At 38.1% G+C, this 26,846-nt stretch overlaps 1 protein-coding gene across 2 annotated transcripts in view; it reads left to right on the top strand.

Annotated features, from left to right (window-relative positions):
• The window catches only part of LOC124721787 (importin-13), a 189,705-nt gene that overhangs the window by 99,131 nt on the left and 63,728 nt on the right, over positions 1–26,846 (top strand). For both annotated transcript variants that reach the window (XM_047246904.1, XM_047246903.1), the window contains 2 exons: positions 4,484–4,645; positions 22,660–22,863. In XM_047246904.1, coding sequence (XP_047102860.1) covers positions 4,484–4,645; positions 22,660–22,863 — 366 coding nt within the window. The remainder of the gene's footprint in view (positions 1–4,483; positions 4,646–22,659; positions 22,864–26,846) is intronic.

Below are 26,846 nucleotides of genomic sequence, written 5' to 3'. Positions count from 1 at the left end.
CCTTCATGTCTTTCCTCAAACTGGGAAAGGAGCAAAAGTGTTCCAGTAGTTACAGAAGCAGTTCCTTGACAAGCTCTGTGGGAAAGACCTTGCAGCGAATGGTCACCTGTCGTACGGTCGTGATATCGGAGACCGGGCAGCTGCTTAGCCGTTCTCAGTGTGGATTTAGGAGATGTCGAACTACTGTTGACAACTTGACCCAGCTAGAGGCGACTATCCGGCAGTCTTTCCTACATAGACAGCATATTATCTGATATCAGTAAAGCATATGGTACTACTTGGAGGCACAGTATTCTAGGACATCTTTGCCAGTGGGGCTTTTGTGGCCACCTACCCACATTCATTTGACCCTTCTTATCTCAGAATGCTTTTTTAGGCACTTTGTTGGTGACATGCTGTTCAATAGTTTCCAGGAGCAGAATGTTGTTCCCCGAGGAAGTGTGTCGAGTATTATCCTCTTTGACATAGCCATTAACTGTATAATGTCTGCCGATAGGAATCCTGCGCAGTGCTCCTTATTTTTTTCGACGTTCTGCGTCAATGCTGTATGATGTGGATCCTGCACTGTGCAGCAATACTTCTGAAGAGGACAGACAACCGTAGTTTAGGCAGTCTCTTTAGTAGGCATGTTGCATTTTGTAAGTGTTCTGCCAATAAATTGCAGTCTTTGGTTCGTTTTCCCCATAACTTAGCTATGTGATTTTTCCAATTTAAGTTGCCTTTAGATTTGTGTGATTTATTGTGTAATCGAAATTCAGCAGATTCCTTTTAATGCTCATATGGATGACTTCATATTTTTTATTGTTTAGAGTCAATTGCCACTTTTCACACCATGTAGATGTATTGTCCAAATTATTTTCAATTGGTTTTGATCATCTGATGACTTTACAAGATGGTATAAGTGACAGTATCATTTGCAAGCAGTCTAAGAGGGCTGTTAAGATTGTGTCTTAAATTATTTGTCTAGATCATAAACAGGAAAGGACCTGTAACACTTCCTTTGGGAATGTCAGATATTACTTCTGTTTTACTGAGTGACTTACCATCAGTTATCTCTCTACAACACTTGTACCCAGCAGGTTACAGTCCAAAATGCTCTTCTCTACCTACAAAGGCTGGGGAAGGAGCTGTCTTTCTGCTGGGTGCCAGGACACTTGGGTATTAAGGGAAACAAAATGGAAGATGTAGCAGTCAAGGAGGCATGTCGCATTAATTAGATAGTTCAGTGTGCCATCCTGCTATTATCACCTCACTGTTGAAGTATGGAGTCTTGCATGGATGTGAAGAAGACTGGCTAGAAGTGCCAGACAATAAGCTGTGGCTATCGAAGTGAACAGCTCGACCGTGCACCAGCAACACATACAGGATGAGCTCCTTCTCATTTGTCTTTGCATAGGACACATCCCTATGACGCTTGGATTCTGGATCCAGTGAGAGGACTCTTCAATTTTGATTGTTTGTGGCATGTGGATTGCAGTGTGCCCCATTTTAGCTGACCATGTTTGCTATTCAGACAGGAGGACAACAGCTAATTTATCTACAGATTGGCCCTCTGTTTTAACTGACAGTGACACAAGTGTGGGATGACTTTCAAAGTTCTGTGAAATGTCCAACTTGTTCCCTAAAATGTTAAACAGAGACTTTTAATGTGTTATCTGGGTGACTGGCTCATCCATGTTTTTTTGTAAGTGATAAGTCAGCCACATACACCTGCGTAATTTTCTATCTCGTATTATTTGTATTTAAATTGACAGTTTTAGATCGTACGACTGTATTTCTTCTATGAAATCGTGTGACGGTGCAGGTGACAGCGAGTGAAATTGTGAGAGATAAGTTCAGTTTTATGTCAAAGTGACTCTTCCTTGTTTTATAACATTTTACATGTTTTAACCACATTCCACAATAAACAATGTACGTATCATCTGTATATTCTGAAGTGTTGGCAGAAGAGCCAACACCGTGTAGCTAGAGGAGGCCGAAATGCACGCTTTTAAGCTCACGCAGATTGGTGTGAGGTCTGGAACAGTTAAGGGAATTAATAGTAGCAAATAAAGTACGTTGTTGATGTAATACTTAACTTTAATCCATAATTGGAGAACATCGTTCTTGTTTAGATATTATTACAATCTCAATATAACTGGTAATGGCGCCTTGCTAGGTCGTAGCAAATGACGTAGCTGAACGCTATGCTAACTATCGTCTCGGCAAATGAGAGTGTATTTGTCAGTGTAGCATCGCTAGCAAAGTTGGCTGTACAACTGGGGCGAGTGCTAGGACGTCTCTCTAGACCTGCCGTGTGGTGGCGCTCGGTCTGCAATCACTGACAGTGGCGACACGCGGGTCCGACGTATACTAACGGATCGCGGCCGATTTAAAGGCTACCACCTAGCAAGTGTGGTGTCTGGCGGTGACACCACATATTCTCTTTCGATACGTTAACTGTTGTCCTAGATAGGAGTGTAGAGTGCTATGTGAATATTGTGTTTTTCGGAATATACTGACAACCTGAGGTAGGAGATGGTGGCATATTTTGTCTGTGTAATACTATCCATTATTTTGTTGTCTTGGTTTAAAGCCTGTTTCTTTGTTAATAATATGTTGATAAGTGTTTCTGAGCATCCATTGCTTTTTACTATGTTTTTTTTCCTTGATAAGTAATTGTTTCATAAGTGAGGTCCAATTAGTGGGATTATGTGGGCTATGTTTAGCATACTTGTTTTTGTATCTGAGGATGATGTGATATACAGTTAATGATGATGTCACCATATGTTGGTTAGAAGCTGGTGTGTGTGGTTATTGTATGTAATATGCCAATCCAGAATAATTAATCGTTTGTCATTCTTCACATTCTGCAGAAAATTTGATATTTTTATGTAACTGGTTAAATTCTACAAGCAGCTACTAAATTCCATCCTTGTTTCCGTCAAAAAGGCTTAATTCGTCACCCCATTATCTTTTATAGCACACTATTTTGTTAGCAATTGTGCTATTCTTGTTGGAAAGTGTGTGCTCTAAGTGGTTGATATAATCGTCTGTTTGGTTATGATTATGCCCATGGCAAGGCTTTCTTCCTGCTGATGAAATTTTAGATTGAAAATGGAGTAATTCTAAGAAAGTAACAATTTCAGGACATCTCTCATCTTGGAAATTTATGGGATTTTTTTTAGTGTTTTACAATTTCTATCTAGATCCATCTGTATTGTTTCATTCATGTGGACATTTATAATTAAGCATTTACCTCACTTTGGTTTTTTAAAAAACTTTTACCTATGGTGTATGGTCATACATATTTTTTGTAGAGAAAAATTTTCATATGTATAATACTGCCAGAGGATGTTGTTCAGCAGCTGGAGTGACTTTCCTTCAAACAGGACAATTTAATCTTGTGCATTATGTTTGAAATTACTCTCTCAGTTCAGATGTGTATATAAATTCTATGTTGTCACATGATGACATTTGGGTCTGTGTTGCAGCATCTTCTGGTGACATTATGTTTAATCCTTGAGTCCATAAAGGTATCTATTTCACCCTGAAGTCCACAAATCTCACTAGACATATGTATCTTAAACCAGTGTGTCAGTAAGGTGGCAAATCTTCATAACAGATGTTATTCTAGAATAATACTGAATCACTGATAATGGTGCCATTGTTGAGTTTTTAGGAGTAGACAATACATAGCAATATCTGAAATTTTTAAAGTGCTACATCTGCTTGTAATTTGAATCTAGTTGCATCAGGTTTTCACCTTCTGTCTATGTAAGAACAGCAATGCAGCACTTATCTGTTCTTGAGTGGAAGTGCATTTGAACTTCTGATGTATTGCAAGACATGCTTGAATGTTGGTGGAGAAATAAACAATTGGTATACAGATACAAGATAAATGTTAAAAATTCTTTTAGAATTAGTAAGTAATGCGTACTTTGTTGATCTCTGTTTATCTTAAATACAAATAAATAGCCGGCCGGGGTGGCCGAGTGGTTCTAGGCACTACGGTATGGAACTGCGCGACTGCTACGGTCGCAGGTTCGGATCCTGCTTCGGGCAGGGATGTGTGTGATGTCCTTAGGTTAGTTAGGTTTAAGTAGTTCTACATCTAGGGGACTGATGACCTCAGATGTTAAGTCCCATAGTGCTCAGAGCCATTTGAACCATTTTTGAACAAATAAATACCAGTAAATGAACTGCAGATTGCTTGCTTCCAGCATCTGAACTTCATTTAAATATTTCTTTTTCTAAAACTGAGATACAATAAATAAGAAACCAAATTTATTTGGATTGTGTGATTTATAAATGTTCAGGTTATAGTTTCTGACAAATGCTATTACATGGAGTGATCAGTGGCACTTACTCGTAAATATTCGTAGATGTTGAACTATTCATTTTTCATAAAAATCCTGTATGTAGTGAGAAATTCTAGTAAGCCATTAATTCTTTCACATGGGAGTTACATAGAAAAGTCATATATTTTTTATGTAATTTCTAGGCAGCCATCATCAGTGGAAGTCTAGGACATGCTGAAAATATTAGACTTATGTATGCCTTGGGTCGTTTGCTGTCACCAATGCCATTGGAGAAGATAATGATGTATTTGAATGAAATACTTGTTCCTTGTGTTAGAGAATTGGAGATCCTGGCAAATTCTGAGGTATTTATACAATTTGAGACCAAACTTTTGTTTAACAAATAACTTCAATTACCCTTTTTAAATTAACTTTATATAGAAAAATTACTTTGGAAGTGGATTTAACTTTTAGATTTAACTTAACAGAAGTAATGATATTTACACCTTATAATATGTACCTGTATGTGCTGGTACAGGTAGATTATCATAATTTGCTATGAGTAAAAAGAAGAAGAAGAAGAAGAAGAAGAAGAAGAAGAAGAAAAAAGAAACTCTGTGTATAGGAGGCACACATCAATACTTCAATGGAAATACTACTATTCTTGGCATATATTCTGATCTGACATTCTTGGAAGACAGCAGCTTACCACCGTGCGGTTAAAGGCGCTGCAGTCTGGAACCGCAAGACCGCTACGGTCGCAGGTTCGAATCCTGCCTCGGGCATGGATGTTTGCGATGTCCTTAGGCTAGTTAGGTTTAACTGGTTCTAACTTCTAGGGGACTAATGACCTCAGCAGTTGAGTCCCATAGTGCTCAGAGCCATTTGAACCAAAGTCGAGGTTTTCGTGTGTGATGTAATTTTTGTTTAGTTCACGAGTACCACTCAAAGTTACCTATATTGTAGAAGCATGTTCTAATTGTACTTCAAATATATGAATGATTCATGAGAAGAACATTTTATTTTGTTTGTTTTACTAGCGCTTCTGCCTGTGGGAGGCTATTTTTGTGAGGCATGTACACGGAAGCGCCAGAGAAACTGGGAATAGGCGTGCATATTCAAATCAGAGTTATATAAACAGGCAGAAGACTGCACTGTGGTTGGCAACGCGTATATAAGGCAACAAGTGTTAGATCGTTAACTACTGCTGCCATGGCAGGTTATCAAGATTTAAATGTTTGAACGTTGTGTTATAGTTGGTGCACAAGCAATGGGACGCAGCATTTCTGAGGTAGTGATGAAGTGGGGACTTCCCGTACGACCATTTCACGAGTGTACCATGAATATCAGAAACGTGGTAAAACGCCAGATCTCTGAAATTGCTGCGGCTGGAAAGAGATCCTGCGAGCACGGGACTAACGACGACTGAAGAGTGTTGTTCAAAGTGACAGAAGTGCGACCTTTCCGCAAATTGCTGCAGATTTCAATGCTGGGCCGTGAACGAGTGACAGCGTGCAAACCGTTCGACGAAACATCATCGATATGGGCTTTTGGAGCCAAAGGCCCACTCACGTATCCTCGGTGACTGCACGACAGAAAGCTTTACACCTTGCCTGGGCCCGTCGACACCGACATTGGACTATAGACGACTGGAAACACGTTTCCCGGTCAGACGAGTCTCGTTTCAAATTGTATCGAGTGGGTGGACGTGTACGGGTATGGAGACTATCTCGTGAATCCACAGACCCTGCGTGTCGGCAGGGGACTGTTCGAGCTGGTGGAGGCTCTGTAATGGTGTGGGGTGTGTGCAGTTGGGGTTGTACGGGACCCCTGATACGTCTAGATACGACTCTGACACGCGACACGTAGGTAAGCGTCCTGTCTGATCACCTGCATCCGTGGGCAACTCCGGCAGGACAGTGTGACTCCCCACACATTCAGAATTGCTACAGAGCGGCTCCAGAAACACTCTTCTGAGTGTAAACACTTCCGCTGGCCACCAAACTCCCCAGACGTGAACATTATTGAACGTATCTGGTATCCCTTGCAACGTGCTGTTCAGAAGATATCCTCATCCCCTTGTACTCGTATGGATTTATGGACAGTCCTGCAGGATTCACGGTGTCAATTCCTTACAGCACTATTTCACACATTAGTCGAGTCCATGCCACGTGGTGTTGCAGCAGTTCTGCATGCTCGCGGGGGCGCTACACGATATTAGGCAGGTGTACCAGTTTCTTTGGCTCTTCAGTGTATATTATTTGAATCGAGTCTGTTCAATATTGGTTAGAAGCAGGGCAGTAGAAATCATAAGCAATGTGTGAATTCACTCAGTGAAGATTTTTCACACTACAGTGAAACCCCTGCATCTACACTTTTCAAGGGACTTCAGAAAATTGTGTAAAATGTGGGAAAATGTGAAATGTGGGAAATAACATTTAAACTGTAAAAGTTATGTATGGGACACCCCCTTGCATTTCTGCACTTTATGTATTGTATATGTACATAACAGGCATCAAAACACTTGTCAGGGACTTGTTTATTGTCTGGTAAAGGTTTATTATTGAATAAAAACTGTGGATGTAACTGGAACTGCTAACTGTCTGGGAAGTAGAAACGTTTGACTCAATTTCAAATGTCATAATCGATGTTTTTGGAAAGGCTTCACCTGTCATTCATTATTTAAATAATGACATACTGCACCAGCTACGTATTTTTTCATGCTTAGCACGATGCATTTTGAGAATTTTCTCTCATTCTCTAGTGTAAATATGTACATAAATGTTTTGTTTGGCATTTGAATATGTGTTATTCTGCCTCTCATGCAATGCATTCGCCTTTTTGAGGTTATCAGGTACTGTGCCTCCTCAGTTATGTAGAAAAACCACACACACACACACACACACACACACACACACACACACTATCACTCACACTGTTTGTGTAACATCACAAAAAATACATACATAAATACTGCACTTGACAATGAGAATAAATTCTCAAAACACATTTCGCTCAGCATGAAAAACATACATAACCGGCATTGTGTTTAAACTAAAAGCATTTCAGTAACGCATAGTGAATGATAGTGTCATCTAGCGCTACAGGTGTCCAAATGCTGAAACACACCAAATATGGTTCGACGGTGTCACGACGCTCACAAAATCATGAAACTGCATTTGCACAATAGTGTGTTTGGAAATTGTTGTGAATGGTCGTGATATCTGTATTCAAACAAACCTAGTTACTCCCATCAATCGCCACGCCAAGTAGAGCTTGGCAGTGGCGGGAGATGCAAATTGTTCCAACTTTTACACATTTACTGGTTCAAATCCATTGAGTAGAGTGCCCTGGTGTCAAGAAACTTAACCACGTTTTATTTGTAAACATTACTGGATGGTCAACATCATGGCCGCATCATTTTTTTTCTCAACGAATATTTTTTCTTAATGTGTAAATCACGGGAAAATTATAAGTACGTTGACGCAAAATCGGGTTCAAATTAAGATTGTGGACATTGGAAATTTGACAGGAACGATAAAAAATGTCATAAATTGTGGGAAAACTTTTATTCCAGGAACATAAAAGTGTGGTTATACTGTACCTTCTATCAGAGAACTGTGATAACTAGTCCAGGTAAAGATTAAAATAAAAAAAATAAAAAAATAGCGTGGTTATCATCAAACAGCCATACAACTTTGAAGAACTTGACTTAGACAAGAAATTTTACTGTCATTAATGTCCACAACAGCAGTGGGACATTAAATCCTGATCTTCCTCCCTCTGTTCAGTAATTTCTGTATCTAGTTTCGTACATGAATGGTGCAGCTCCCTGAAGTTGTACGAGTGCCATCAGAAAGACATCCTTCAGATAGTGTGCGTTGTTTATTGTTCCCTCAGCAAACAGCAGAGGTGTACAGTCATTAAAGGCTGTGGCTCCTCACACCGTGGTGCCTGAAGTTGGTTCGGTGTAACACTGTTCAGCATACTCAGGTAGTTGCTTTCCTTGTTAATGCTGTTTTCAGAAACAACCAATAATAATGCTCAGTCAGAATCTGTTCTCATCGCTAAACACAACCTTCCACTGTTCATTCTGAAGTTGAGATTTTTGCTACACCTTCAAAGTTCATCTGCATTGTATTGAATATCTGTGTTGTTAATACACAGCATTATTACATTGCCTTGTCAGTTTTTTGTGAATGTTTGATGTGTGCTGCAAAGGGTCCATTTCCATGTTTAAAGATTGTGTCCATTTCCACACTTAAAAGAGTTCCTCTTAATAATGTCTTAGAATGACCAAGAGTGGTGCGTGGGTACCTAAACAGCTACTATATAAAAATAATTTAGTGTAAACAATTTCGCAATGAGATTATGGATTCAAAACATATATTTGTGACCAAAACAGCAAAAATAATATTGATTTGCCCAGTGAAACATGTTAATTTGTTTGAATACACTGTCACAAACCTTAAACTTCCCATATACAGATGGAAAAAAGCAAATTGTTTTTGTATTTGTGCACCACATGTTTCAGTAACTACCTTCCCCATAATAAGAAGAAAGTAGTTACCATTCATAGTTTACAGATCTTTCAAACAGTAAAATTCTGATGTTAAAATAGGTAAAACTGATGAATATATTTAGTTGAATGAAAGCTCACTAATCCACTATAGCTGTATTAATTGACGTCCTGGTAAACTCGCACAAGCAGTTTTTTGACATTTTTAATTGGATCTTGTGGTGCTTCTCTGTATAAAAATTGCCATAATATTATAACAGCAAAAATGATTGACATACTGGGAATAAAGTATTTGTGGATTGACTAATTTAATTTCACTTCTTGACAAGTTTCTTTTCAGACTGGGAAACCTACCTTTTTTCGTCACTTGGTTGGGACATTGTGCTTACAGTCAGATTTTGTAACCTGTGACTAAGCTGTTCATCTAATGAGATGCAGAAGTTCCAAATTTTTTGGCCTTTTTTTTTATACATAGTGGGATATTCTTGGCCATTTATACTCTATAAAGGAGTGCAGTACCCCCCCCCCCCCCCCAAAAAAAAAAAAAAAAAAAAAAAAAAAAAAAAAAAAAAAAAAAAAAAAAAAAAAAACCATACAAACTCTTTCTGTAGTGCAGTTTTACATAAGAGTGTGACTTGCAAGTGCAGATGGGCCCAAAGCCCCCCCCCCCCCTCCCCACTCTCTCCCATGTGTAGTGGTGTGTTGAGCTTTGGTCACAGACAAATTTCCATACTGTTATATCATCATCTTAAGTGACAAAAGGAGGCGGTAAATTTGATGAGGGAGCATTCTCAAGGTTGAAGTTACGTCTGCAAAAATCTTTGAACCATCACAAGTTGTTAAAGTGCCACTAGTAGTCACCCTCAGACACTAGAAATATTCATCAAACTTCAATCCTCAAGAAAAATGACCCTGAAAAACCATGTGTCAGTAATATTTCTTTACCTCCGGTGTTAACTGATTCTTCTGTTGGTTCTTGGTAGAACAACTTCACACGTATAAATGACTTACTATGATGGTAACTGATAACATCTACTACAATAATAATAATAATTTAATAATAATAATAATAATTTGTACAGAATAACATGAGAGTCATGTATTACCTGGCAAAACGAACTGGTTATCTGGCCAAAGTGGCAGCACTGTCATGTTCACAACCGAGAAGCAGGGAAGGGAGGTAGCTGTAAGGGACACTCCAGTACTCTTACCACATCAGTTTAGTCTTTTTCTTCCCTTGCTGAATGATCTGAAAGGAGGTCCACTCAACTTTGTGAGGGCAGCTGAAAAGCTACTTGAATATAAAAGGACCAAAATTCTTTCACAAGTCACCAAAGCAGCTTTACGAGGTGTGGCGATAAAATAATGGGACTGTTGCTGTAAAAGATTTAGTTTCAGAAACATACATATTTAGTTATTGTTGCCCCCAATAAATTCCTCTCCTCTATCCCTGCAATGCTCTGTGTGAATTTTCCATTGATGGAAACAGTGCTGGAAGCCTTTCTCTGTGAGCATCATTAGGACACATGCCGCTTTTTTTGTCACTGCTTTTAATGCAGTTTTGACCTTGGAGAAGAGATAAAAGTCACATGGTGCTGAGTCAGGCAAATAAGATGGCTGATCTAACACTGGGATGCCGTATGTTTCTAGAAACCTCTTAACAAACAATGCTGTGTGCCGATGTGTTGTCTTGGTGCAGAACCCATGACTTACTCTTGTTCTGTTTGGGTATTTTTTTATGTTCTCATGGAGTTGAGCAAGAACGTCAAGGTAGTAATGTTGATTAATAGTTTGACCTTCAGGAACCCAGTGAAGATATGCAGTTCCATGAACATCGAAAGAAAAACGAAAAAAAGAAACACCATAATTGCTTTTAATCTTGATTTACTCATTTGAGCTCTTTTCACTCTCTGTGAAGTTGGGACCTTCCAGTGCCTGGATTGGTGCTTAGTTTCTGGATCATAAGTGAAAAACCAAAATTTGTCATATGTTATCACTCTTTCCAAGTAATTATGATCATTTTCAATGGTATTCAAAGTGTCAGTACAAACATTTTCGTGAGCTGCTTTTTGTTCAGTCGTGAGAATTTTTGGCTCCAGTTTAGCGGACACTTTTCTCACGTTAAATTGGTTATGTAAAATTTTCCTTACGCATTGTTTATCAATTCATAAAGTTTCAGCAGTCGATCACATACTCAACTGACAATAAGATCAAATCAGATTACCTATTTTTTCAATATTTTGATCTGGTTTTGATGTCTTGGGTGCGAGTCATCTTCGTCTTCTTTGTCATCTTGGAAATACTTGAACCACTCAAAAACCTGTGTACATCATAAACAGTCTTTGCCTTACACTTCTTTCAGTAAAAGACAGCTTTCAATAACAGTATTCTCAAGTTTCATGTGTTGAACCTTTGTTTGTTACTCTGTTATTAGATGTGTCATTTTTCCTGCAAGCCATGGCCACACTGATTTGTTTACAGAAACCAGAGATGCTGTATTTGACTGAGAAGGCTTCATACTTCACAGCTATTGGTCATTCATCTTTGGTGCATGCGTGCTTATTCTGTGACAGCATCATTCTTTTATTTTATAGCCACACCTCCTATGTCAAGAGGCATGCACCAGGTAAGGTAACACAAGATGTTCATTTATTACCATTTAAAGCATCAACTGTTATTTTTCTGGCTAGAAAATAAAATACATGATGTATTACAACTACGTATCTTGTTCTTTGCGAGATTCCAGAGCAGCTTATAGGATTTAGGTCTGAAGTGTATGGTGGCAGTGGGGAGGGAACCATTTTCTTGTGAAATTTTGTCAGTGGAATAAAGACGAGAACTGCCAGGATACTATGTTAACAGATTACTGGGTTACTAGTTTTGGCAATATAAATAGCCATATTCAGAGCTATAAAAGAAAATATGCCCAGGTTACAGGCGTAAAGCAATATAAAAAAACAGTAGGGCATACACAAAAACTTGACGACAAAAAATTACATGCCCATAAAACTGGGCAGTGTTAGTTACGTCATACAATGATTTAAACCACTAGGTCATAATGAGAACATACAGTGTGCTGTTTGATAATAACTCTCATAAAATTATGTTCATACAGATGGATACAGTCCAGAGTCAAAATAAAATAATGAATGCATCTAATAAGTAAAATTCAATAGAAAAGTACCACAAGAAAGCTGAGGTACTACAATAACATGGCAGATGTGCAACCATAATGTATGTACTGCTTAGGATTTGCATGGCATGAATAAAACAGATACATATCGCATAATTTTATCTCGTTGGTTAATGCGATGTGGGCTATGATAGAGTAACAGATGACTAGACCTAGAGTGCAACAGAAATGTTAAGTGCTGTACATTGGAATTAACAAAGGTAATTTAACATTGAAAATAGTATACAGAAGTAATCATAATGGCTAAATAAGAGAGACAGCATGCTGCAAAGTATCATGGATGGTGACCCACAAAGTAGGAATTATTCATTAAAAAATATTTTGATGTAATGATAATGTAATATGGTACATGCAGCATTAAAAGATTATGTCATACAAAACATACACTTTGTCTCAAACCTTTTGGGTCAAATTGAAATGTGGTGATAGTGGATCCACAACCAATTACATTGAGACAGGTAACCGATGGCGTAAATGCGTATTTATTGTGTTGTGGACATGCACAGCGTACACCGCATAACAACAGCGTAGCTTATAGCAGTTGTTGAAAGCAATGACTGCCAGTCACAGTGCATGTATTGCAATGTCTAATGCAGTTCTGCTGCACTTTTGCAAAGATCCTGGGTGTCTGTTGTACACTGGAACAGGCAGTGGGTGATAAACAGCATACACCCCTGACCACCAGACAGACGTACTGTACACAACTTAGTGCAGAGCACGTATGTTATGTGACGATACTGCACACCTTTCTGATCAAGAGTTAAGGAAGTCAGATCCAAATGCACGTTTGATTTCTGCCAAGTATTAACTGAGTGAAAGCTGCTTATTCTTGGGAATAAGCTAATATTGTTAGCAAGAAGTGACAGTTAAGAATATATATATTGAGAGGCCAATGTCAAAATACCCAGGCTCATGAACAGAGGTCGACAAGAGGTTCGTGAACTTCAGCACTTATTGCACGAACCACCCATTTGTGAGCCAAAAATATCCTTTTAGAATGGAAAGAGTTACCCCAAAATATAATACCATACGACATAAGTGAATGAAAATAAGAAAAGTAGGCTAATTTTCATGTCGAACGATCACTCATTCCATATACCTTTCGAATAGTAAAAATGGCAGCATTAAGTCTTTGAACAAGATCCTGAACGTGGGCTTTCCACAACAGTTTACTATCTATATGAACACCTAGAAATCTTCTGTAGTGCAGAACTTTGTACAATTTGTATTGTTCATGGATGAGGCCTAATTCACCTGTGGTGGTATTTTCAACAGCCAACAGCCTTGTCTGGAGTGAGGACAATCCCCATGCCATCCACATTGGTTGCTACCAGCAACAATTCACTGTCAACATATGGGTGGGCACTGTCCAAGATCACCTAATAGGACCTCATTTGCTGCCTCTCCGTTTGACTGGTTCACATTACTTGGTGTTCTTGTGAGATGTGCTGCAACAGTTCTTGAAGACAGTACCCCTTATTGTCCACAAAAGGCTGTGGTTTCAACATGTTGGTGCTCCATCCCACTTCAATATTAGTGTCCGTGAGCACTTGAACAACACGTACCCTCATTGTTGGATTGGAAAGAGAGGTCCCATTCATGGCCAGCATGATCACTGGATTTCATACCCCTGGACTTTCTCCTGTGGGGTTATGTCAAGACATTGGTGTATGAAACCCCCTTAGAGATGGACAAAGACATACTTGCTAGGGCTGGCTGGGGTGGCCGAGCAGTTCTAGGTGCTACAGTCTGGAACCACACGACCGCTGCGGTCACAAGTTCGAATCCTGCCTCAGGCATGGATGTGTGTGATGTCCGCAGGTTAGTTAGGTTTAAGTAGTTCTAAGTTCTAGGGGACTGATGACCTCAGAAGTTAAGTCCCATAGTGCTCAGAGTCATTTGAACCATACTTGCTAGGGTCCAAGCTGCCTGTCTCCTTTTATGACAGACACCAGGGATCTCTGATAGAGTGCGGCAGAACTTAATGTGCCATTTCCATGCATGCATTGAGACTGGTGGTTGTCACATTCAACAGTTACTGCGAGCTATGTTGTCATTATGCAGTGTACGCTGTGTATTCCCATAACACAATAAATATGCATTTCTGACCTTTTTTCTCTATCTCAGTTAATTGGTTGTGGACCCACTACCACATATTTCAATTCAACACAAAAGGTTTGAGACACCCTGTATAATAGAACTATTTTTAGAGGAAAACTACACAGTTGACCAATACAGAGAAAACAAATAGGATTAGATTTTATTGTTTGGTTTTGCTACAAACGGAGGATGACAAACAATTATATAATAGGTAACTGTAAAACAAACCCCAATGCAATACATTTCATGTATAGTCGTGTGTTTGAAAACATGTATTGGTGTGTCGTTACATTAATCTTCTATCACTGTATCAGTAAAATTGTAATTGGTTCATAACTATTAGACACAATTTTTGAAAATGCATACAGTGTGGCTAGCTAGATGAGAGAAGTTGCAAGAAACTACACTTATTGGGCCAACCATGTTATATAAATGGAGTGATACTTTTTCACATCCTGAATAAGTTCGTATGAACAACAAAACATTATCTTATTTAGTAACTGTGACATTGTTTGTCACATACTATTGGGAAGTGTTGTGTTACTGTTATCCTCATAAGACCAGCGACATATGCAACATGAGAGTCTTTTATTAGTACTAAGGTACAACATGCAATCGCATAAGAGTAACATCCTGTAGCATGCTAACTATTTGACGAAATTGGTATGACACTCTCTAGCTCAAGATCAAGATCCTGAGTTGATTTCCCAAAAGAGTACTAATGCTAAAGATGAAAATCCCGTACTGGAAGACGCAATTGCTCGTCGTTACCGTGTGTAAAACAGTGTAGACTTAACCTAAGTAAGAAGAAAATAACTATGAAGTGTGCAGCATTCTGTGTATGCAGCCTATTGTATCATTAATTCAGCTTATAATCTACTGGTTAGTGAAAATTGCCTGTATTTGTTGTGATAAGAGTGGTAGGGGAACTGTGATTACAAAAAACCGTGGTTCAGTGTAATGTTACAATGTAGCTCAAGGTCTAGGTCAATACACTCAAACTACGTGGTCCGTTAACCACATAGCGACAAAATAAGACTAAACGCTTTCCAAAAACATCAAAATGGTGAGGCAAATAAACCCATCTCGTGATAGGTTTTGTCAGGGAAAGCACACACAGCAGTACAGGCCACATAGCCTGAGATCTATTTCGGACCAACCCGAGGCCTTGGTCCTAAATAGAATCCCGGAAGATTAGTAATGGTAAAGCTGAAAATCCAGGAAAATGGAGAACATTGATTTCACACTTGGAGTAGCAACTGTATGTCATTACCATAGTGTAAAACAATGTAGACTTACACTAAGAAAAAAGAAAATAAATACTGGTATAAATAACTTTTAAAAATGTATGACCCTTCCAGAATTCGAACATGTGACCCATTTATCTGCAGTCAGGTGCACTATCCGTTGCACCACCGAACACCTGCTGGATGCTGTATTTCTGCTGAGTATCTTCTACAGACAAAATCAGCTCTAAGTTTTGCCAAGAATAGCTCAAGACTGATTGTCAACAATCTAGTTATAATATACAGACTCATTTGCAAAAATTCTACAATTCTTTAGTTTTGAGTGAGTTTAATGATGGTCAGGGAGCAGGGAAAAGAATGTCCGTTGTTGCACATAACGCTGCTCTCAATTGGGGAGCATAAACACATCAACTTTCACAAGGCTTCCGTTATCAGTGTTCAAAAAAATTGTTTCTGTTGTTACTTAAAAGTTTTCATTGTGTTTTCAGTCACGAAATAGGTAAACTGGTTTCAGAAAAAGTGTGTAAAAACCTTGTAACTTCGGCTAACACTCCTATAACACACGTATAGCTTTGTCTTTCTCCTAGTGTGTAACGTCAACAGAGCATCAGCCAATAACATTTCCATCATGTGACCAGATCTTGATTATTTTAATGATTTTTAAGCTTCAATTACATAAAAATAACAGATATTTTGTGAGAATATTTACTGTAAATGTTGTTTAAATGTTATAATCAATTAGAATAACAACAATCCAAACCAATTTTTAACGTAGGAAAATAGCCTATTCTAGCAATCTTGGAGGAATTCCTAATGTTTACTGTAGTATGGTTTGGGGTAAACTGTAACATTAACCCTTTTTGTTGAACTGGATGTTGAGTTGAATTACTGCTGTCTTCTTGTGAAGTTATTCAAATTATTATATACTCCTATAGTACAGCTAGGCACTATATTGTTGTTCCTGACATGATCAGTCGTCCAGCAGAAAGCGGGCTGTGATCCATAGCTCATTTATTACTCGCTATTATATGATAATCCCAAATTTTTGTTTATTGCAATGACGAATGTGTGTATTCATTACACTGACTTCTTCACTCACTTTTACAAACACAGCTGTCTTAAGGACATACTAAAAGTACACAGTTGGTAAATTGTACTGGATGAAATAGTCTCTACAGGATTGACATTTACTTATATTATATTACTAATTACTCTAACTGCTCTCTCCTGCAGCCTGAATACCCCCCCCCCCTCCCCCCCCCTCCCCCACCCCCCACCCCCATCTAGACTGCCGGTTCCGCACCCCAAATTTCTATCACATATTGAGAACATGAGTGGATTAATTCACAGTAGATTTATTTTAGGGCCAGAGGAGTGGTTATATGTGTAAGGCATTTTAATAAGCAAATGTTATAGCTAATCTTTTTACAGATGCTTATCCATTACAATACCCAGAAGTTTATGTTTATCAGATGTATCACTTTTGGACAGTGATTCAATGTTTATGTTTTCTTGAGACTGGTCACAGTTTAACAATAATTTCATCACAACTGTCTTAACCACCCAACTAACTTGATTTCACCTAGACCTGTTATACAGGACCAGATAACTTCACTGCCACACTCAATTTCGACCTCAGTAGAGAAAATATCTTGGTCACCCTCAATGAACACTCCTCCTCCTGTTACGTATAATCTATCTTGTGAGATATGTTCCACATAATACACTCTGTTAATGCCATATATTGTAGCTGTTGTGCCAAGACCAAGAGAAAGGAAGTAAATGAGACTGAGATTTCTACAGATTATGAAAACACTTGTTGCTGCCAGGATTCAGCACAAAGGCTGACTGTGGTACATGAGTTGTCAAGAAGAGGAGCAGGCGGCAGCGGTGATCATTGCACCAAGTATCGTTGTTGCTGTCCAACGAATAAATTGATACCATCAGGAATTCCTTTTCCTCTTTTAACATAAATGGATAATGCTAACTGACAGCAACTAACTGGAGTGACAGCCTTTATGCTGGAAAGACAAAACAAAGAAGTTTAATAATTATATGGGTATTGCATTTAAATCTGTAGCACAAGATATTGGTAATTTTGTAATGAAATAGCATGTATATCACCGAAACATGCTTAAGTGATGATTCTGGGTCACTTTTTCCATGTACCCTGGCAAAACCTCTCTCTAAGGAAAACCCGTGTGTAAGGAAAAAAAATACATTTACATTTGTGTAGACACTCTGCAAGCTACCGTACGGTGCATGACAGAGGGTACCCTGTACCACAACAAGTAATTTTCTTTCCTGTTCCACTTCGAAATAGAGGGACGAAAATTGGCTGTCTACATGGTTCCCTATGAGCCCTGATTTCTCATATCTTATCTTTGTAGTCCGTACGCACAATATTTGTTGGCAGCAGTAGAATCATTTGGCAGTCAGCTTCAAATGCTGGTTCTCTAAATTTTCTCAATAGCGTTACCCAAAATGAATGCCATGTTCACTTGAGGGATTATCATTTGACTTCCCGAAGCATCTCCATAACACTTCCATGTCATTCGAACCTACCAGTAACAAATCCAGCTGCCCACCTCTGAATTTCTTCACTGTCTTCATTCAATCCGACATGGTAAGGATCCCAAACACTGGAGCAGTACTCAAGAATAGGTTGCACCAGCAGTCTATAAGCAGCCTCCTTCACAAAAGACTGTGGCATACAGGACACTAGTAAACTGTGTCTGAATATTACAGGTTTATTGTTCCTACTCATCCACATTAACTTACATTTTTCCACATTTAGGGCTAGCTGCCATTTATCATATCAACTGGAAATTTTGTCTAAGTCCTTTTGTATTTTCCTACAGTCGCTCAACTTTATCACCTTACCATCACCACAACATCATCAACAAACAACTGCAGATTGCTGCCCACATTGTTAGCCAAATCATTTATGTATATAGAGAACAGCAATGGTCCAATCGCACTTACCCTTGGGCACGCCTGACGGTACCCCAGTCTCGGATGAACACTCGCCATTGAGGACAACGTACTGGGTTCTATGATTTAAGAAGTCTTCAAGCCACTCACATATCTGTTAATGAGCTCATACCTTCATTAACAACCTGCAGTGAGGTACTGTGTCAAATGCTTTCTGGAAATGTAGAGATATGGAATCTGATTGTTGCGCTTCATCAATAATTCTCAGTATATCGTGTGGAAAAAGGGAAACCTGAGTTTCAAATGAGCGGTGCTTTCTAAAACCATGCTGATTTGTGGACATAAGCTTCTTAGTCCCTCGAACATTTATTATATTGAAGCTGAGGATAGGTTCAAGGATTTTACAGTGAACAGAAGTTAGGGATATCAGTCTGTAATTTTGCTGCTCTGTTCTTTCAACTTTCTTATATACTGGAGTCGCCTGCACTTTTTTTCAGTCCCTTGAGACTTCTGCTGGGCGAGAGATTCATGCTAAATGAAAGCTAAGCAAGGGGCCATTGTCTTAGGGTACCTTTCAAAAAAATGAACTGGGATTCCATCTGGACTTGATGATTTATTTGTTTTCAGATCTTGCAGTTGTTACTCTACACCAGGGATGCTTATTTCTATGTCGTCCCTATGGGAGTCTGCCCGATGGTCAAATGACGATATGTTTGTATGGTTCTGCTGTGTAAATGATTTCTAGAATGTGAAATGTAAAAGATTTCACTTTTGTTTTGTTATCTTCAACTGCTCCACTAGACTGGTCAACAATGGACAGAATGGAGCCCTTAGACTTGCATAGCGATTTTACATATGACCAGAATTTTCTTGGGGTCTCTGCCAGATCTTTTGCTAAGGTGTGACATTGGTAGTTGTATGCTTCGCGCACAGATCTTTTAACAGAAGCACGAATGTCTACTAACGTTCGTTAGTCATCATTTGTGCATGCCTGTTTGAACCTAGAGTGCAGCAGTCTCTGTTTACCTAGAGTGCAACCCTCTGTTTTCTCAGCATCCCCCGAATTTCTTTATTGTACTGTGGTGGGTCTTTTCCATCCTTTATCCAATTACTAGGGACATAACTCTCCAGACCACAATTTAAAATCTGCTTAAACTTTGCCTATAATTCCTCTGCATCCATCTTACTGGAACTAAGTAAATGGAATGAAATGAAATGATCGTATGGCATTGTTGGCCGGGAGGCCCCATGCGGGGCAGTTCAGCCGCCATATCACAAGTTCTTTTTAGTTGATGCCACATCGGCGACTTGCTGCCGTCAATGATGATGAAATGGTGATGTCAATTCACTGTCTAAATAAGATATTAATAACTGCTTATCTGCCCTATCTAGCAGAATCCATAGACGTCCCAGTCCCAGTCTATACTTGGCAGCTTAAAGTTGTCTCCAACTAGTATTGCACGATCTGGATATTTATGTGCTATTCAGATATTAATGCACTTTTGACTCTAGCCTTTCTTTGAATGACTCTAGAACTGTCACAGCGGAATTGGGTGGCCAGTAAAAACATCTAACAATTAACTGAGTTTCACCTACACGTTTTATACATGACCAGATGACTTCACTGTCACACTCAACTTGACCTCAATAGAGACAATATTTTTGTCAGCTGCAATGAAAATTCTCCTCCTATGGCCTCTAATCTGTCTTTTTCACTATACATTCCATGACTCCCTAAATATCTTAGAGCTTTCCAGTTTGGGTATCCAGAGGTTCATTAAAAAGGGTTTTTACTTTCTGTCTTCAATATTTTCCTTCATTTGTGAATTTCTGGATGGATTTTAAGTTTATGTGTGTACTCTGGTTTCTTTAATGTTTTTATCATTGTACATGCCCAATTATAATTGGTTAAATATTTCTTAGAAATTGCCTCACTTTTCAGTAGTATCACTTGATTTGTATGTATATGCTGACAGTCGATGTGTGAAAAGTATTCCTTAAGTTTATTATCGTCAGTTTTTCTTTTAGAAGTGATTAATTCACTATGCGGTACTATTTTGTGGTCTGTATTAATCTCTGTGGATCGAGCTTTATGGTCAGAGAGAGAGAGAGAGAGAGAGAGAGAGAGAGAGAGAGAGAGAGAGAGAGAGAGGGAGGGGGGGGGGGGGAGTTAGTTTCAGATAATGAACACTATTAATTCTTCTGTATTTACCGAATAAGGTGGTGCAGTGGTTAGCGTACTGGACTCACATTTGGGAGGACGATGCTTCAAACATCTGTCCAGCCATCCTGATAGAGGTTTTCTGTGATTTACCTAAATCGCTTCATGCAAATGGCAGGATGGTTCCTTTGAAAGGGCATAGCTGATTTTCGTCCCCATCCTTCCCTAATCCAAACTTGTACACCATCTCTAATGACCTCGTTGTTGACAGAATGTTAAACACTAATCTCCTCCTCCTTCCCTATTTAAATTCATAACAATGTAGTCAGTGCAAGTCTTTGAGTCAGATGTTAGTCTGGTTGCCAGTGAACTTGCATGGATATCACTGTAGCAATGTAAAAAGTCAGAATACCTAAGGTAATTTACATTATAGCTTAGAGAGTGTGTTCACATCCTGCCCCCTTCATAGATAAGTTGTTGTAAATGACAAGAATTCATACATTGCTGCTTGGTGATGTACACAGGCCAACAATTATTAAAGTGTTTTTGCCTAGCTTTATTTTAAGTATTGCTGATTAAAATGCCATCTCCATAATAAACGGCCATCTCTGCAGTAAGTTGATCAACACAACCAATTTTTTCGCACTAAACATTATTTCAAATGTAAATACCTACTCTACCACCCTTGTGTATTTATCTACAATACACACTCACAATTTTAAAATTATTTAACTTAAAACTAAGATTCTTCAATTTCGCCCCCAAGTTCATTCTTAATATAGAAGTGTGCTGTACCCTCTCCTAGAAATTCATTGACTGATTTTCTTTTATTAGTAATGTGCTGAATATTCTGGTACATTATTTTGCATTTTTTCTTCTTTGGTGTGGTCAGTGGATATTTTGGCTTCTTGTGTGTATGCTGAAGGCTTTTTTTACTCTAAAAAGAGACTTAAAGCTCAGTGGCAAATAAGTTGTTTTCATAGATTAGCCTGTAATTATTTTGCATAATTTTTCATACTAAAATGCATAGCCTAATAATTAATATGTAATCTGCATGTAGTGTGAAAGCTTTAATCTGAATTACCTATGTCTAGAATTAAACAGTTTTCATAACCAGGGCATAGTAATTTAATTCTTGTATCTGTTTTTCTAATATCTGTTATCAGACAAGTTGCATTCCAGATCAAAAGTGATGTGGAATGGTAGCAACAATAGTGTTTTATAGAAAATTTTTCAAACTCTCAGTACAGATGCCAGCTTTTACCATGTATCATATCATTTGCATCTGTTGACACTTGACAATAAACTCACCGTCTGTGCGACATTATACCTTCCAGATCTACATTTCATACAATGTTTTTTGTTCCCAGTCCTGGCTTCATCACACTCTTAAATTGTATGTTATTGTTTGTATTGTGTAGGTATTGGTTAAATTTCATGTGGGGTTATCAGCAAGCAAAAGTACGTTGCACTTCAGTCTTGATTTTTGAGTGTACTGGTTACTTACACACATTTATGCATGATTTATCAATGTTGGTAATTGACTATTCTCCAATCTATTCTACAAATTTACTGCCCTTTGTCAGTGGAGATTGATTGCTATTGTATTCTTCTTTTGTATTAGGAGACTAATTTGTTTTTGTATACACAAGCTGTTTACAAAGTTCATCACGCTTCTTGTTTTCTATCCACAAACTGTTTACAGAGTTCATCATCCATCTTGCACTCAGCATTGGTACAACTTGTTGACAATACACTGTACCTGTTTTTATCCACAAACATTATTTCATTTGCGTAGTTTGAAAACTGTTTGGCACTTCCTTTCTGCTTTTGATAACTCTTTTGCCTTCCATTTTGAAATGAGCTTTTTTTTTATTAGTTAGAACATGACCTTTCTTCTGTAACTCAGAATTTTCATTTTTTATATACCGAATATCGTGCCTGCACAACTGCATTACATCTCATCTTGGCTCGATGCTCAATATTTACAGCAGAGCTGATAGGAGGAGCGTGAGCTCTTGGCTACAGAGCATATGTGGGCAAGTCTAAACCTACTTACAAGGAGACGGCAGTACATTTCTAATAGATTTGTGTGCCTATCGTGTATTTCACCACAGTTTTTTGAATTAATGATTTTAAGATTTCTGTGGTTTCAGTGTTGTCTCTGTGAATATAATCGCCAGCAAAAGCATCACCAGAAAAATTATATTTATCTTGCTTTTCAGGATAAAGGAATGCAGACCTATAGTGACATCTTGCTGAGACTTAAGATGATGAGCACAATTTTTGCAACTCTAGACACCAGTGCTGTGAGAGGAGGAGCTCTAAAGTCTGATGATCCTCAGCCTGTTCTTCTCATTTTGGAGAAGGTTTTTCCAGTTTTGGAAACTATAACATGTAAATGGTGTACTGATGAAGAAATTATGAAGGTGAAGTATAATATATGTATAATTGTGTGTGTGTTTTTACTTTAGGTAATTAGCTAATTTTAACTTTCTTATTAACTTTATTGGATTGTTTTAGTATTACATGATTATCATTGAGACCTTCAAGCTTTGCTTCTAACATTTTCGAAACATTGACCATGTAGATTGTAGCAGAATTTTAGTGACAATCAACATTTATTTTTACTTTCTGGGTGTAAGATTCTGTTCTTCAAAAGTGAGGAAAAGTGACTGCTGATGAAAGTTAGCCAAATATCATATACCTTCTCAAAATATCAAGAAATTGTACAGTTGCAGTTTCAGTGAAGGAAACAATAAATGAAATAGGGTAGAACACCTCTGCAAAAATTTTCAAAGGAGAGTTAATGTTTCACTTTTTAAGGTGTTAGTACCATATGAATTCCTGGTGAAAATATCAAGTTTATCCTTGAGATTTTTTTTATGTTTACAGTCTTAGTTTCCTGTGGTGGAGCAAGTATTTTTTATGCCTGTGGTGTATCACTTACTTTTGGCGATCCATCTTATTGATAGGGGTAAGATTGAAAGGTCTAATAGGTGTCAGAACTGGATTGTACACCCAGGTCTTCGTGTTTCAAGTTACTTTCTATAGAAATTTCCTTAGCTAATGCTGACAAAGGCAAGCAGTACACATCACAGTGAAGACTGAAATAATAATTCATTTCTATACTGTGGTGTCATACATATTACATCTGAGGAGTAAAATGGATTTGACGGATGAGATTGGTTGTCAAGATATGTATCTTCCTCATGATCAGATTGAGTCAATGTACTCTAATGAAGAACTGTTGTTAAATTAAGTTGTTCAGAGGATGATATGAAAACAAAAATTGGTGATACTCTCAAATGCAACAATCAGCTGTAAAGCCCTGAAAATATCTGGAGAGCCAGTTGAACCAATCTGACATTTCTATTTTGGTAGTTTTTTTCCTCTTCAGTAAGATCCTGACTGGTTCACGAGGAATGAGATTTATTAGCCTTGTGACCTTTACTGTTAGACACTTAATTAGAATGGTCAGAAGTTTTGCTGTAATAGAAAGAGGGAATAATTACTTTCAGTACAATTACTCTGTTAGTCATAACAGATGTGGGAATGGTTTTGCTAGTATTACAGTGCAACCTGCTGCAAATCTCTGCTTGCATTGACACAAGAAGTGTGTAAATTTCATTCACACCTTTGGTTTCTCCCAACACTGTCTGATGGGACAAAATTTTGCTCATACACAGATTTTCTCAAAGTCTTCTATTTTGCAGCTATATAGGTCTAAACCTGAAGCTTTGCAACCTCAGTAATGTTGATACTGAGGCTACGAATTGTTTGAGTTGAACCATATTCAGGAATTCTATAGTGTACTCCTTGATACGTTAGGAATGTGGTACATCTGGGATACAGACGCCAGGGTAGTAAAGAATGTAAAGCATGCAGAGATGAGTTTGAAATTAGCTTTTAGTACCTGGAGCAAGGGAGAAATGATAGTCTATGTGCCTTTATATGAGCCATAATTTCTCTGATCTTGTTTTCGCAGTCCTTACGCAAAACGTATGTTGGCGACAGTAGACTCATTCTGTAATCAGCTGCAAATGTGAGTTCTTTAAATTTCCTCAGTAGTGTTTCATGAAAAGAACATTATCTTCCCTCTAGGATTTGCATTTGAGTTCACAAAGCTTTTCCATTGAACCTACTGATAACAAATCTAGCAGTATGCCTCTGAATTGCTTTGATGTTTTCCTGTAATTTGACCTGATGGGGATCCAGACACTTGAGCAGAACTTACAGGAATGGGTTGCACAGGTGTTCTGTATGCAGTCTCCTTTACACTTTCCCAAAATTCTCCCAGTAAACTGGAACACACATCATCAAGAACAACATAGTGGATTCTATTCCGTAAGAAGTCTTTGAGCCACCTGAGAACCTATTCCATGTATTTGGACCTCCGTTATCTGTCTGCAGTGGGGCACCAGGTCACACACTTTCCAGAAATCTAGCAGTACTGAATCTGCCAGTTGCCCTTCATCCATGGTTTAGCTGGATATTGTATTAAAAGGGCAAGATGAGTTTTGCATGAATTATGCTTTCTAAATCCTTCCTGATTTGTGGACAGAAGCTTCTTTGTCTCAAGGAAATTTATTATATTCGAACTTAGAATATGTTCAAGAATTTTGCAACAAACCAATATTAAGAATATTGGTGTGTATTTTTGTGGGTCCATTCTTTTATCCTTGTTAAATAAAGGAGTCACCTGCCCTTTCTCCAGTCACTTTGGGCTCTGTACTGGGTGATAGATTCATGGTAAATGGAAACTAAGTAAGCGGCCTATGGCACAAAGTACTCTTTGTAAAATCAAATCAGGATTCCAACTGGATCTGGTGACTTAATTGTTTTCAACTCCTTCAGTTTCTCTCAATGATAGGTCTATCCAGTGGTTGAATGACACTATGTTTGTACAGTCCTCCTCCATGAATGATTTCTTAAATGCGAAACTGAAAACTTAAGCTTTGCTTTGGCTGTGTTCTGTTGCTGCACCAGACTGATTGATGAGTGACTGGATAGAAGCCTTTGACCCGCTGTGTGATTTTATGCATGGCCAAAATTTTCTCCAGTTCTCAGCGAGATCTTTCTTAGGGTAAGGTGGTGCAATCTGTTATATGCTTTGAGCAGTGATCTTTTTATAGACGTACAAATTTCTACTAACTTATGCCTGTTAACATTTCCACGTTCTTTTTTTAACCTGAGAATGCAACAATCTCTGTTTTCTTAGCATTTTCCGCATTTTGTTATTAAACCATGATGGGTTTTTTTCCATCCTTAATCCATTTACTGGGCACATCCTTTTCAGAGTGTGATTACAGCCAGTTTAAACTTTGTCCATAATTCCTCTATATCCATCCTATTGAAGCTAAATAGTGTCCATTCATTGTCTATGTGGGATACTAACAACTGTTTATATTCTCTTTAAAGCATAAAGACTCTTCTAGCCTTCTTAATGAATTTATTAACCATGACTACCATGATATTGTGATTGTTGATGCTTGTCTCTATACCGCTTCCGTTGATAAGGTCAGGCCTGTTTGTAGCTAATAGATTAAAGTATTTCCACTGGACACGGGCTGTAGGACTAACGTTCAAGATGGTATGTTGTAGTGAGTGAACAGTTGGTAACCAGACACTTCTTAATGGTGCTAACATATACGTAAATCGCATTTTGGGGATGGCATGTTCTCCGCATTGTACTTTTGTTGCATATTCATGGTTCTGTTATTGTTATATGTACATATAAATAGTACATTTGCACCTTTCATATTGAAATGTTATTAATGATTTCATCTGAAAGACAAATGTTGGTTGTGGTGACAAAATAATGTAAATTATTGTACTCACATTGGATGGAGGACCCTTAATTCATTTCCTGCTTTTTGCTGCTTACAGGAATTTCTGTGTTGTTGTTGTTGTTGATTATGAGGTCCATCTTAGGTTGAAAGATGGCAGTTTGGTTGCGAGATGGTTAACCCAGTGAATGTAAAATTTTGGTTTAGCTTGCAGACTGATCTGTGGTGTAGCTGGAGGTATATGTTAGCTTGGAAGCTGATTGATTCACTTTCCATTATTATCTGTGTATTTGCATCTAGAGTCCTGCAGAGCATAAATGCTGTGATGTGGCAAAAGCAGAAAATGAAAACTCAGCATAAAATAGTTTATTACATGTACATGTAAGTTTGTCTCAGCAACTGAAGTGTTTTTCTGTGAAAATTCAGTTTGATTGCCATCCAGAACCTAGTCTGTTCAAGTTGTTTTTAGATTAAATATTTAATATTTCTGCCACAATCAAAATGAAAACATATTGTTACATCATTGCCTATACAAATCAGCTGTTCTGTCATCATAACTTCCTAGTATCACTCATTACAGGAGTTACCAACATATAGTTTGAGTTTAAAATATCAGTGGCCTC

This window comes from Schistocerca piceifrons, chromosome X, assembly GCF_021461385.2.
Source record: "Schistocerca piceifrons isolate TAMUIC-IGC-003096 chromosome X, iqSchPice1.1, whole genome shotgun sequence".
Classification (NCBI taxonomy): Eukaryota; Metazoa; Arthropoda; class Insecta; order Orthoptera; family Acrididae; genus Schistocerca; species Schistocerca piceifrons.
This window is presented reverse-complemented; position numbering and strand designations above follow the sequence as displayed.